This window comes from Apteryx rowi, unplaced genomic scaffold (assembly GCF_003343035.1).
Source record: "Apteryx rowi isolate R43461 unplaced genomic scaffold, aptRow1 scaffold_230, whole genome shotgun sequence".
In the NCBI taxonomy this organism is placed as follows: domain Eukaryota; kingdom Metazoa; phylum Chordata; class Aves; order Apterygiformes; family Apterygidae; genus Apteryx; species Apteryx rowi.
Window position 1 is genome coordinate 995,957 of NW_020448642.1, and position 15,233 is coordinate 1,011,189.

The 15,233-nt window shown below is 40.9% G+C and overlaps 1 protein-coding gene across 4 annotated transcripts in view; it reads right to left on the reverse strand.

Moving 5' to 3' along the window:
• The window catches only part of ATG5 (autophagy related 5), an 85,837-nt gene that overhangs the window by 70,278 nt on the left and 326 nt on the right, over positions 1–15,233 (reverse strand). For all 4 annotated transcript variants that reach the window (XM_026065735.1, XM_026065738.1, XM_026065737.1 and 1 more), the window contains exons 2-3: positions 14,625–14,785; positions 9,561–9,688 (exon numbers count right to left, since the gene is read on the reverse strand). In XM_026065735.1, the coding sequence (XP_025921520.1) occupies positions 9,561–9,688; positions 14,625–14,732 (236 nt within the window). In that variant the 5' untranslated portion in view covers positions 14,733–14,785. The remainder of the gene's footprint in view (positions 1–9,560; positions 9,689–14,624; positions 14,786–15,233) is intronic.

A 15,233-nucleotide genomic window follows, 5' to 3' on the forward strand; every position in this document is an offset into this window, starting at 1 on the left:
AGCGACAGAATGTGAGGCAACGGGCACAAACTGAAACACAGACACTTCCATCTGAACATGAGGAAAAACTTTTTCACTGTGAGGGTGACAGAGCACTGGAACAGGTTGCCCAGAGAGGTGGTGGAGTCTCCTTCTCTGGAGATATTCAAAASCCGCCTGGACGCGATCCTGTGCAATGTGCTCTAGGTGACCCTGCTTGAGCAGGGGGGTTGGACTAGATGATCTCCAGAGGTCCCGTCCAACCTCAGCGATTCTGTGATTCTGTGAAATGACTTTCAGTTACTTTCGATTTATGCAGCAATATAGCTACAAAAAATTCAGTTCTTAGGCTACCTCTGCTATATTTCCTACACAATTTAGATTACAAAATTAAGTTCATGTACTTAGGCATTCTTCTTGTGTTGATATATACTTTTAAAGAGGCCAGCCCTAAATTCACTTTTTGAATTTCCACAGCAAAACATATGTCATTAATGAAGACAGCAGACCACGAGAGAAATAGTTTTCTATTCAGAAGCGTGACCCTCTGTTAAAAGTAAAGTTTACAACAGAAGTAAAGCAATCCTGACAGGTAAGACTCCTGCTTCAAATTCCAGTTTACACACTGGCATTTAATCTAGAGCCAACAGAAGTCAAAAGTAATGATAGTACACAATGTTGTATTTCACTCAATTTTGAGATACAGCTACATGTATTTTTTAGGAGTCTGGAAACAACAGGATTCCACAGAACACTAGCAAAGATATTCTTTGTACTTCTTGCATATAAAAACCTTGTTTCTGAACCAGGATAGGGAAATAAGAGGGGCACAAAGAGGGAAGCTGAGAGGAAAAGAGAACTTGCCAATCTATAGAAGATGGAACGAAGAAAGCAACATTCCCTCACTCCATTCTTAAGAGCATGTGCACCTTGTGCTATAAGTCAGTATTACCTTACTAAAGATCTGACTTTTAGTGGTACTGCAGCAATGCTGTTTCTGAACTCCTAATTGAAATAATATTCATTGCAATTAAACAAATACACAAGCGCCCTGTAGAACCTACAGCAACTAGGAGAATTTTAAGAAGCCAAAAACCCAAGAACCAGCCTTTGAACATTTTCCAGCACTAAATAAAATAGAAAACTAACAGGGCAAAAGTATTAACTAGCTATGGGAAATGTCTGGCCTAAAAAGATAACATTCTGAAAAAACATGGTTTGATTGCCAAAAATCAAACAGAATTTAACTGGAGTTGGAGCCAAGGACAGACAGATTGTGTAAAACTTCATCCTTAAGGAAAAAAAAAGGGCAAAAATATCAAAGAAAAAAAAGCATCTAAGAGACCGAAGAGACCACAAGTCTTCCCCCCCAAGTTGCTAGGGTAATGATTGGTTCTGGAAAGTCTTCAACCTATAAAAGCATAACAGCTCCTTGACTTCCAGCCACTGTTGATTTRTACTGCTTTTATTATTACACAGAGTGTGTTTTAAAAGTGCAAGAGAGTTCCTGGAAAACTCAACTTTAAGCACTTAAGTACTTGAAATACTTTTGAAAGTGACATATGGATAGTAAGGAAAATGAATTGTTGCTAGTTTTCTAACAATTTCTTTCTGAACCCAGAACAATACTACAGAAATACAGAAAGCTATTGGTAGACTGTTTCCATACCACAATTATTTCCTGAAGTAATTCAGTAGGATGTGTATCACATGAACTGACAAATCCAGGATGGATAAACTTCTCCTATGTTCCAGAACTTGTTTGGGTACTAAGCGTATAAAGTGTCCAAAATATGCTGTTTAAATATTTCTATGAAAAAGTGTTAATGATGGAAGTTTCAGCTGCATCAAAATATGCTCACCTTTTCCTTTAGAATTCAGTAAGAAATAAATCTTGGCTCTTTCTCATGATCCTTCTAGAAAACTCTAGCAGTTTCAAACAACTTCTGTCAGTTATTCCTGATCAAAGGGTGCTTTGATCTTTTTTCTTCAGCTGACTCCTGATAGGGAGCATCAAGCATCCATTCAGTTGATGCTAGCAAAAGATCTATATAACTGCCAGGCCTAGAGCGCAGTCCCTACAAAGGGGCCAGAACCTCTGCCAAAGGCACTGTGTAAGTGCTCAGCAATGATGGGAACAAGCCACAGGGCACCATCCCCAGCACTGACTGGGGAAACTACCCCTAATATATCAGAGGCCACCACACAGACCAAGCTCCAGAGGCAAGATGCAGTTCTCCAGGTCTCACACTACCAGGAGCGTCTGGTACCTCTCCCTAGGGCTGGAGCAGATAGAGGTGTCCTTGCCTAAAGGAGGTGTGTGCTGCTGTGTCACAAAGTTAAGGAGCTGCAGGAGGAGGTTGGCAGATTGCACAGCATCAGAGAAGATGAAAGGGACTGATGGCATCATCTCTGAGACCGACCTTGCAGAGATGAGATTCTGAACCCCTAACTGCACAGAAGGAGGGGCAGCCAGAGTCTGCACTCACTGGGAGGGGAAAACAGAGACTCACAAGAAGAGGAAGGCTGGAGGCTTTTGACTTCGGGCAACAGGAGGCAGGCTCCTCCTCCACCCACAGATCTGCAACTGCTGAATAGGTCAGTGTGGCAGACAAGGAGCTAGCAGCTCTGAGAAAGCATCAGAACAGCCTGAACCACAAATCCACACGAAGAGGAAGCAGTAATGGTGGTGAGAGACTCCTTCCTACAGGCGATGGGTGTCCCCCCCAGTTGCCAGCCTCTCTTGCTAGATAGAGAGGTTTGCTTCTTGCCAGGGTGTTGCAGAGAGACTGCCAAGGCTCATCTGCCACTCATATTATTACTCCCTACAGCTCAAACACGCGGGCACCAATGATACTGCTGGAGGGAATCTTGACCCCATAGCTCYGGGGGCAAAAGGCAAGGGCATGGGGGCTGAGGTGCCATCTCCTCAATCCTGCCAACGAAGAAGAAATCCACTCCTCCCTGAGCCTGGATTCTGCAGGTCAAAAACTGTTTGCACAGCTGGTGTGACAACAGGACAGCCATAGGACCCTCCTTGAGGATCAAGGACTGCTAGGGCAAGGTAGGATCCACCTGACAAAGTGGGGTAAAAGCATCTTTACATTGGCCAACCTGGTGAGGAGAGCTTTAAACTAAGAACAACAGGGGAGGGAATAACAATCCACAGTCAAGTGAGAAAGTGGTGGAATGCATAGAATGCAAGGGTGGAGGGTAACAATTACAAGGAAGACCTCAAAACAATAAAACAGGGCAGAAAATGGCCCACCACAAATGAAAGTACATAAATGCACACAGTCTGGGAAACAAGCAGGAGGAACTAGAGCTCTGCATGCAGCTACATAACTGCAACATTGGAAATAACAGAGATGTGGTGAGACTGCTTGCACAACTGGAGCACTGTGATGGATGCAAACAAGCGGTTCAGGAAAGACAGGCTGGGAAGATGAGGGGAGGGGCTTTCCCTCTATGCGAAGGAGCAGCTTAGATACATGAAGCTCTTCTATGGGACAGACAACAGGCTGGTTAAGAGCTTGTGGGTCAGGGTCAGAGGAGAGGCAAGCAAGGGTGACATCATGGTGGGAGTTTGTTACCAACCATCTGACCAGGGTGAAGTGGTGGACGAAGTCTTTAAACAGCTCAAGAACTCTCCACATCACAGACCCCAGGTTTTATGGGGGCCTTTAACCTCTGACATCTGTTGGAACAGCAACATGGAGAGACAAGTACTCAAGATTTTTTGATTCATATACTGAATGGGTCAATCCAAGTTGACACACAGCTGGATCTGCTACACACTGACAAGGAAAAACTAGTTGGGGATGTGATAATCAGTGACAGCTTTGGCTGTAGTGACCATGAAATAGCAGAGTTCAAGATCTTGAAGAAAGTGAGAAAGGTGAGAAGCAGAGTACAAACCCTGGACTTCACTTGCCGCTTCCTTCTGGTGTTCGTGTGGTTCAAGCTCAGCGGGCTCAGATGCTTTGTTGAAGAGAGCTTCCAGACCCTTATGTGCAGTCAGGGCACTGAACCAATTCTGTAGTTGCAGATCTGCAGGTGGAACATGAGCCTTCCTCCTGTTGCAAGGAGTCACAAGCTTCCAGCCTTCACCATCTTGTGAGTCTCCATTTCCCAACCCAATAAGCACAGACTCTGCCTCTCCCTGTTTTAGTACACTTCAGGGTTCAGGCTTCTGAAACTGCAGGGTCTCAGAAAATTTGATCAATCTTATTTTCATCATCTCCGATGCTCCACAGTCTGCCGACCTCTTCCTTTGGCTTTTCAACTTGGCAACACAGGTTCTTAATGAGCACACACCTTCTGCAGGCAAGGAGATCACTCTTCCCTGCCACAACCTCATTGAGAGGCCCCCTACCCCAGGTACTCCCTCCAACCCAAGACCTGGAGAGCTGCATCCTCCCTCAGGAGCTTGGTCTGAGTGGAGGCTTCCGATTTGCCAGGGGTAGCTTCTCCAGCGGGTCCCAGGGATCGTACCCTGTGGCACATCACCACCACTTCAGAGCAGGTATATAGTGCCCTCAGTTTTTGTCCCCCTCCTGTGTGCCCTTCTGTACAAACTGCTGTGCAAACTGCTGCATCTGTTGGGTGTACTCTGGGCCTCTTCCTAGCACTTGCAGAAAGGTTGCTTGACCCTCTTAATCAAGAGTCAGCTGGAACAAAAGCTCAAAGCACTGTTTTACCAGGAATAACTGACAGCTCCTTAGAAGCTGCAAGAGCTTGCTAGAAGTCAAAGCTTCCTGTAGCCATCCTTTCCTAGCAGCAGCAGGCACCTGACATTCCTCAAGCAGTTCCCAGGAGCCCTCTGACAATCCCAGAAGATCTAGAAGCACAGCCCAGAAACTCCTACCCAAAATGCTGTATCTGTTGGCTGCTACCATTAGCTGCACTCTATTCCCCTCTATTCAGCGCTGGTGAGACTATATTTGGAGTACTGTGTCCAGTTCCAGGCTCTCCAGTACAAGAGACATGGACATACTGGTGCAAGTGGTCACTAAGACGATTATGTGACTGCAGCATCTGTCATATGATGAGGGGCTGAGRGAACCAGAAGAAGGTTCAGAAAGGGTCTTATCAATGTGTATAAATACCTTATGGGAGGGAGTAAAGATGACAGGGCCAGACTTCAGTGGTGTGCAGTGAAAGGGCAAGAGGCAATGGGCACAAATTGAAATGCAGGAAATTAAATTTAAACATAATTTAAAAAGCTTTACTGTTAAGGTGCTCAAACACAGGAACAAGTTGCCTAGAGAAGCTGCAAGTTCTCCATCTTTGGAGATGTTCAAAACCTGACTGGACACAGTCCTGAGTAACCTGTTCTACTTGGCCCTGCTTTGAGCACAGGAGGCCAGGGGGGTGGGGGAGAGGGGCTGGTGGTATTGGACTAGATCATCTCTAGCATTCCCTTCCAACCTCAACTATTTTGTGATTCTGTGACTTCAGGCAAGGAAACTTCACTTTATTCAGGTAACTTGTAGATGGTATCCTACAGGAGGCAACTCTGCAGGGAAAAGGAGCTCAGGAAAGCCAGCAGGTCTTTAGGAACAGCACCTTCCAAGCAGAAAAAGAGTCCATCTCAATACTCAAAGACAAGCAGACATATCAGGACACCAGCCTAGCTGGGAAACTCATGCACTGGAGCTCCAATGCAAAAAGGAAGCATACAGGGGGTAGTGTGCACAGGGTACAAAGGATGAATTTAGAAACATTGCCTGGACATGTAGAGATAGGGTCAGGAAAACCAAAGCTCAACAGAAGTTAAGACTTGCAAGGAAAGCGAAGGGCAACAAGAACTTCTACTGATACATTAGTAGTAAAAGGCTGAACAAGGAAAAATCTGGGCCTATTGCTGAATGGGGAACATGATCAGCAGACACCGACAGAGCTGAGGTACTCAGTGCCTTCTTTGCCTCAAACTTCACCAAGAAGTTCTCCCAGGTCTCTGTGCTTAGTGAAAGGGCTCAAGGAGAATTACCAGCGGTGCATAAGGTTCAAGTGAGAGATTACCTGCGAGAACTCAACACATACAAGTCCATGGGTTGTACTCTACCTGGAAGCCAGTAACAAGCGGGGTACCGCAAGGGTCTATCCTGGGACCTGTCCTGCTTAACATCTTTATCAATAACCTAGAAGAAGCAACAGAGTATGCTCTCACAAAGTTTGCAGATGACACCAAAGTGGGGAGGACCAGCTAACACAGCCAGAGGCAGCCTGCCATTCAGAGAAACCAGGCAGGCTGGAGGACTGGATCAACAGGAACCTGATGAAATTTAACAAGGACAAATGCCAAGTCCTGCAACTGAGTAGGGAGAACACCCTGCAATGATATGGGCTGGGGACTAGCTCTGCAGAAAGGCTCTGGGGGTTGTGGCAGACAGCAAGCTGTGCGTGAGACAGCTGGGGGCCCTGGCAGCAGGGGCCAACAGCATCCAGGGCTGTATTAACAGGAGCAGAGCCCACAGATTGAGGGAAGTGATTATCCCCCTGCACTCGGCACTCATGAGAGTGCATTTAGGTACTGTGTCATTTTGGTCTCCCCAGTACAAGACAGACATTGCCAAACTGGAGCGAGTTCAGCATAGGGCCACTGGGACAGGCAGGGGCTGGAGCACTTGTGCTGCAAGGAGAGGCTGAGGGAACTAGGCTTGGCCAGCCTGGGAAAGAGGTGGCTTCAGGGGGACTTAACAGCAGCCCCCCAGCGCCTACAGGGAGGTCACCGAGAAGATGGAGTCAGGCTCTTCAGTGGTGCATGGTGGGAGGACAAGGGACAGCAAGCAAAAATTGAAACGAGAGGTTTATACTGGATTTAAGGAAAAACATTTGCATGAGAGAGGTTATGAACTCTTAAGAAGTACTTGGAAGTTTAAGACCTGACTGGATAAAGCCCTGAGCAACCTGGTCTGATCTCATAGCTGACCCTGCTTGAGCAGCAGATTGGACTAGAAACCTCCTGAAGTTTCTTTCAACCTGAATTGTCCTATGATCCTCTTCATAAGATGCATAAAGTTAGAAAGCTGAAGAATTAGGAGAAGTTGGTAAAGCAGCAGTTCGTAACATTGTGATGTCATCAGCTGGAAACAGTATTGGTACACAAAAATAGCAGCGCTCTGCAACATGAAGAATGCTGTACTACTCATAACAGCTTCTTTAAAAGCTGTTCTACAGGAATAAATTGAAAACAATGAATCAGTAGGCAATCGCAAAAGAAAGCTGTGGCTATTAAACTCAAGAAAAATGACCAAAGAACAAAGTTTCACATTTACAAGTCATGCTCAACAGCTGTCTGATATTGTTCAAGTCTCCACTGAAGGCAAACTAGCATAGTACAGCCAAAGCACAAGCAAACAAACAAATTTATAACCCGTTTAACACTGGTCCAATGGGCCTTACTCAACTTCAGGTAAGACAAATGTGCTTACTGTAACAGCATACTTCCAAAACCTACATTATCTTGGATACACGTGAATACTATTTCAGTCTTGTTTATTAAGGCTGTCCTGCAATTGCTTTATGTTTATTCCATTACATTGTGCTTATGGTTCTGGAATGAAGTGACCATTGCTCACTTCAAACCTGCACAGCCCATGGAATTTACAGAAAATCAGTAAGCATTAAAAGCAAAGTTATGTCCATTAATGAAAAAACAGAGGCAGAGTTGGGGGGGGGGGGAGCTTAAAGCATTACATTCTTGAATTACTTAGAGAGCCACAAGACAAATAAAAGAGTCTCCAATAGGTCAAAAGCCTCAGAACAATTTAGGAAACCAGGTATTTTACTGCTGATCTTGAAACCTCATGAATAAAAGCTACAGATTTTGCCAGTCCAAGAACCAATCAACTACTGCTCCAAGAGGTGAAAGCCTGCTGACTAACTTCAAAAACTTTTCAGAACCTATGCTGGCAAAGTAGGCAGTGCCATCCTTTCCAAGAACCTTGGTGTTGCAAAAAGGAGGGATGGGGGGGAAACACTTCCCAAACTTAAATCTGGGAAACAGCTTAACACTTAACTGCATGAACAAATGGAACAAGATCATGTGCCTAAAGTTAACTGAAATGCAGAAAAAAAAGGGGGGGGGAACGGGAAGAGTTAGCTTCTCAGCATTTCCCTGTACTTTTACATTCCCTGGAAGCAGTTATGCCACAGACCATGAGGTTGAAACTGTTTCAGAATTTTTCTAGAGTCTCACTGGAAAATAAAATAGCTGCCACTGAAAAAAGATACACTATACCCCAACCAGACACAAAACAGTACAAATTGTAAGAAATGTAACCATACAGTGTAAACTAAAAAACTAATTAAAATAATCAAAAGCACAATCAAGTTCCATTTGATTCTGAACACAGAAATTACACTTAAGAAGGTTAAGGCTCTGCTCTTCTTTCTCTCTACAAACTAATCAATTTAATTCTCAGTTCTGGTATTTAGGTCTTCCCTGAAACAAGCTTCAGCTATTTAGGGGACTACCATTTTCCTAAAATAAAGGTCTGTAGACAGAGTTTTCCTTAGTAAAGCAATCCCACTGAAATCAGTGGATCTGTTTTCTGGAAGCACATGCTTGGAGTGTTTGAAGGATCAGAGCCTGAACTAACAACTCATGATTCAATGTTCAATTGAGTTTAGTTGTACTAGCTTTTTAATTAGTGTCCAATACTTGGAAAAAATGTTATTCTAGTTTAAATGTCACAGCACCTAAAAACATACAGATAGTACAGATCCATTTTCAGCTGAATTAAAAAGCCTTTCTTGTTGCAACTTAAGTGAAAATTTATGTAATTATCTCCCATTACCTGCACAAGATTATGAACCTGCTGGGACAAACCTGGTACATTGCTTTTTATTTAGACAGTATCAGTCATGACCTCAAGGTTACTATGGCATCCCAAGAAACCAAATATTGTTAAATTCCATATAACTGAATTACATGTCTAAAGCTGGTTTAGCCAGCCAGTTGTGAAATTAAGTTGGGGGGGAGGGGGCGCACAGGGATGAGGGGGGCTAGTTTTCATGCTGTTCTGAAAATAAGTCACATATTTTCAAGGATTACACTAGGTTGGTCTCAAAGAAACATAGGACTAGGAGAGACCTCATGGATCACCATACCTCCAGCGTACGGAGATTATGCACATTTTATTATTTGTGAGGAAAAATCCTATTTGCATTCAGACTCCAGAAATAATAATACTTCCTTTTTGTGACATCAAACATCTTTTAAGAATGTCAAACAATAAGCTAAAAGAGTTCTTTGGTGATTGCACTGCCAGGAATGGAAGAGCCGAAATGCAGGCATGCTTTGTGTTACAATAGTGACTAGAATAAAAACAGTAGGTGCAGCACAACTTCTGCCTTATACATATGGCAAGTACAAGAAGAATAATCAAGTGTTCAACATAACTCTTTTCCTGTTTTTCCTAAATAACATGCTTTTCTTACCTTCCTCCTTTTTTGCCATCTTTGAAACTCAGTAGAGTGATTAGTTTAAGAAAAGTACCGACAATGTGCTAAACTTGTTTACTCTTCACATGTTACATTATTCTGAGTAGAGGTACAAACTTAAATTAACTCACCATTTCAGTGGTGTACCTTCATATTCAAACCATATTTCACTAACTTCTTCTTGCCTCATAACCTTCTGAAAGTGTTTCTTCACTTTGTCTGTTACCAGTGTCAAGTAGCTTATCCTAGGCAAAAGTAACTGAAAAAAATTTATACAAAAATTTAATTAAAAATACATAACAAGTATGCATTTTCATAATCAAAAGCTAATGGAAAAAAGAATGCTGACTGTAAAGCAAGACATTTTTAGACAGTCAATGTTTAGACAGTTTACTTATTAAGGGCCAATGAAAGGCTATAAAATTATGCAGTCAGAAGATGCATAACAGTAGTATCCAGTACACTCACTAAAAACCAGTCAGAATATAAGTTCTTGATTCTTTCAGTGAAGTGGAAGACAGAGAAATTAAATTTAACTTCCAACTTCCAGTATTTAAGCAGGTCAAAGAACGAAATTCTTAAACAACTTCTTGTGAACAGATAGGAATATGTTCTAACTTCTTATTGAATATAATGAGTGAACATATAGTAACTATTATTTCAAAAGGAAAATTTCTAAAAAATTATTAACTTAAGAAGACTGAATGAAAGCCCATTGCTTACATGTTCAGTTTCCAAGCACATTTCATACTGCCTATAGCTGGCAGTCTCCATTTTCTTCGCATGGTGTTTGCCAATTCAACCCTTTAGTCAAGGTTACCCTGATTCTTCCAATATTTAAACCTTTGCCAACCTATTGATTTCAACTCCCTCAAAAATCAAGAAGAAAAATCCCAGTATTTTATTCATTGAAACAAGACACCTTCTTACAGCTTTCTGGTATATTATCTTTTTCCTCAAACGTAATGTCATGCACTATATAAAACAGAATGCAATTACAGTGAAAAAACATTACGACTTCTCCCATCAACCAGCTAATTAGCTGTTACACACTCTTGCCAAATAACATTTTTTTCAGCAAACTTGTTAGAAAGTGTTATACATATCATGGTTAAAAACAAACAAAACAAAAAAAACATGTAGTTAAGTGAATCTAGTAATTTTTTCTGCTTGCATGACAACACTGGTTCAGAAAGAATTAAAAAGAAGAACTGCCTAAGAAAAACTCCTCTGAAGCACAAATATGTGAGAATTTTGGGGTCAAAAGATTGAAGTTGCTAGTTTTGATGTGACTTTAAAAAAAATCTGTAAAACATATGCAACAATCAAGGAAAATGTTTAAGTGATAGAAGCTAAACAGTATTTCCACAGGAAACTATGATAACATTCACACTCCTACAGTAGTACTTCAAGAATATACTTCCCACCTAAGAAAAAAGGAAAACAAAAATAGCTTAAGTCTCACACCAATAAGAATGGTTAAGCAGACTGCACGAATCAGTAAGCCTATGGTCATACTGCACGTTTACTTTAAAGCTTACAGACTATCTTTTATGAGCAATGCCTTTCAGTATCACAGGAAGAAAACATTAAGCCACCTGTAAAATAAAGTTTAGCTTTGGTGCAAACATTTAAAATTAATTGTATTCATCCTCTAAAATCATTTTCATTTCCTAAATGTTAATAAAATGGGTGAGCCTAAGGAATAAATAGAAATAAATTATTTTTCATATTTAGGGAAAGAGAAACATTTCCTGGTGTTTCTCATAACCATTTTTTGTTGGTGTTTATTATTTTTTATTTAGACTAAGTAAGGACAGATTTTCCCTGACAAAATTATCACTGTGCTACAACATTTTGCTAGAATCCCTCCAACAACTATACCACAGTTTGATGTAAAAGTTAAATAGTATTTTGTCCACAATGTTGGAATTTATTTGAAAAAAATTTTTTTTTTTTAAATCAGATTCACAAACATTAAGTAAGGGGAGTAAATCAAGAGTAACCTCTTATGAAAAAGAATGGATGCATCTTCTGCATAATGCTGTATCGGGTTACTGAATTTGCATATTTCTATGAAACAACTAAATTTTAGTATATAAAATTGCAGAAGATCAAAGCTCACCACTATCATAATCATCAAGTCAGTTAACACTTGACCTTTTGCATACCATACAGTTTTCTTTTTCCATCTGTTGCCCTTATTACCTTCATCATATTATGTTTTCTTTCATAGGAGTCTAACTCAGCAAGGTAATAAAACACAGCTTTCAGTTTTAAAAGGTGGACAATCTAAATTCAATGAAGCAATTTACGCACTCAAGTGCAAGTTCCTTTTGGTACCTCAACTGAGTGACAGTAAAATCTTACACTTTAATAAACTAGAAGAAGCTAGTTCTATACAGTTTCTATTCTTGAGACTACATAGTCCAAGTAACTGCTCAAAAAGAAATATTTTTGTAAAAGTTTATTATTTGTGTGATATTTGCCGTTAAATTAATGTTGACATATTCCAATATGACATCCATTTGGACTGCTACAAATGTCATTTTTCAGCCATGCTACATGTCGCACAGCTATAAGGGAAGCAATAAATCCATTATTAAAGCATTACTGATTGCAACAATATTTGATATACGCCTTTAAACTGCCTAACTTCCTTTGTAAAGTATTTGAATTCAGTTTGTTGTGTGGAAGAAAATTTGGTTTCTATTTCAACATAATCAGAAATCACAGACAGTAGTTAAACAGTATTTCACCGAACAGAATATGGCCAACATTCCCAATGGGCATCTTTAAAGTACAAAGCTCAACAGTTAATTAGGGTAGCAGGGACTGCCTGTTTTTCAGAGATGCTGAGCATTCACAGTTTCTCCTGAATTCTTGGTGCTCCTAAGAGACATTCCATTTGTTTAGACCAGTACTCAAACCCTTCCAACATGATGTCAACATTGAATTTTTGCCCATCTTTTTAAATTGCATGACTAATTTACGTCAACTGAAAGTAATATATTTAGCAATTCTTAGTTTTTGAGAACACTACCAAATCTTACATTGATCAGCACTATAAACATTATCTTGCAGTTTAAGTCTTCAGAACAGTAATTTCTACTTAGGTCTTCCCATCTCTTCTACTTTACTACAATCTTCCCATTCCATGAGAGAAATGAAAGAATCCAATTCTATCACTTTTCTAACTTTAATATAATTATCCTAAAGATATAAAAGTATATTAAATCAGTTGAGTGAGGCTGTTAAAAGCATAGCTTAAAGATGCCTTAATTTTATTACCTATTAGCTTAACATCTATCCTCCACCACCTGTCCACATTCAGTAGAAAATACTAGCTGACATAACATTTTTACTCCAAAATCCTGTAATCTTTGAACACTATTACTGAGTATTTTCAGAGGAGAGGTACTCAAGATACTAAAAAGTATCTAGAGAAGGAGAGGAAAAAAAACAAAACAAAAACAAAACTCGTGTATTTAACTGTATGCTAGACTTTAGGCAATCTTTCTGACAGCAGACTCAAGGTAATTCTTTTACATAGACTTCTGCATTACAGATGAGATTCTATATAACAGTTTACCTTCTAGACTATTAGAAACATACACCATTGTTACAAAACTATTTATGAAACACAAGTTAAGTGCTCTTACACTCTCTAGCCACGTGGCAAGGAACCTTCCTTTTACTAGAGTTCACCAGAATGACACCTTTTCCATAAACTCTTCTGCTACTAACTCCTAAAACAGTCCACGCAGGCCAATGAGACTGCATCCTGTTAGCCTTTGGCTACCCTACAGCAATATTTTTAATATGTTGGGCATGAATTGCCATGATTCAGCGATACAGCAAATCTTCCTTTAGGGCTGTAATACCTCCTTTTGCATATTGTGTAATGCTACGGTATTTAATCACAGTAACCAGGACTGTTTTCCATAGGTATTGGGTGTCCTTGCACTTCATTTAACATCTAAGGAGTTGCCTGCAATGCATTCCTTACACAAAAAGAAAACCTCTCCAGCTATCTCTGTTTTTTTTTTCCCCTCCCCCAAATGAAACACCACTCCACACGCAAGACTGATTATAAAATACAAAAACTCTAGACTTAATAGGAACTGGACTCATCTTCAATGCATCCTGGATGAAGAAACAGAGCATCCCAACCTGAAATGGCTTCATATTGCTCATTATTACAGACATCTTTATACAGTAATCCTTTCAATGTTGGGCAAACTCAAAAAGCAGAAATCAGTCCCCTGGGCTGATCATTCTGAGACAGTCTTCTGTTGCAATTCTGTTTTTTTAAACCTAGATGAATCTCAACCAACCATTACTCTACTTGCTACCAATGTTATTTCTAACTGTTCTTTGCACCAACAGATTAGTAGTACACTATTTTTAAATCTAAGTCATAACAGTTTTAGGATTTTGGAAAAAAGCAGATGGTTCAGCAATGAAGGCAGCTCAATCTAGATGTTCCTAATCACAGTTCTACTCCAAATACAAGCATCTGTAGGAAACACCACAGAGAAGCTTGCACGTGTCCATTTCCAATRTAACTCCCTGCAGAGACCTACCTGGCCTGACTACAGTAGCAAACAAATAATACCTTTACCTGAGCTGCTTAGTCCCAATGTCATTACTCTTTCAAAAAACACAGACAAGCTCACTTTAAGTGAGCTCTGTTATACCTATGCAATGCTGTATTCTGTTACATACACACACCTATCAGTCCTGTGCTGTGCTAACACATCTACCAGAGAGGGGTGATGTATTTTACTGTTTAACATTGCACAAAGCCCAAACTGAAGCTATTCCTGTAGTTCGGCAATATAAGTTCTCTCTCCTCTCTTTCTGCCACCGTCCAAAAAACACAAAGCTCACAACGTGTATATGCAGAGTCTCCCTCTTTTACCTAATTACTTGTTGACTTTTTTCCATAAAAGTTTTAAGAATTTAATTATCTATGATAAATTTCTTTCACCAGTAAGGTCAAGCTCTAAGTTTTGAAGCTGCTGTAAAGAGAAATAAATCATATAGCATCATCAGGTTTACTTCCAGAAAGTACCAGGAATAAAAAGAAGAAAGTGCGTTTGCATGACAAGTAGCAACGTGCATGATAAGCAGACAGAAAACAAACATAACGATGGGACTGGACTATCCATTGCTACCTCCATTATACTTACATAATAAGGTTCAGCTTCCCTTTCAGTTATCTCGTCCTGATACAGAGTGAAACAGGTTGGTATTCGTCCAAACCACACATCTCGAAGTACGTCTTTGTCATCTGTCATTCTTCCAATGGACAGTGAAGCACATGTAGATCAGCGCGTTTCTTCAACTAGAACTATACCCCATTCCCCCCAAAAAGAAACAAGTCAGCACTATTATGAATAAAATGCAGCAGGTTATAGATTTCCSCTCATAACTATATTCCTGTAAACACAGTCAACACTAACATGGAAATCAAAAGGTATTACCARGATAGTAAATGCGTTAATTTCTGCAGAAAAACGGGGCAAGTTGGAGAGAGAGGCCTTCAAGTTAACATTCTTCTAACCAGAAACACACAGCAGATGACGAATAAATACGCRTTTTCTAAGCCTGCACCGTGCCCTCACCGCAGGGGCAAAAAGGCCTGTTCTTCTTTCTCCTTGCAAAGGCCTCGGCCCCTCCGCAGCTCCCAGGCACCCCCGGGTCCCGGCCGAGACGCGGGCGAGCAGCGGCGGGCGCAGAGCGGCCGGCGGCGAGCAGCAGGGCCCGCGAGGCGAGCGGGTCTCCCGCCGCCACCCGGC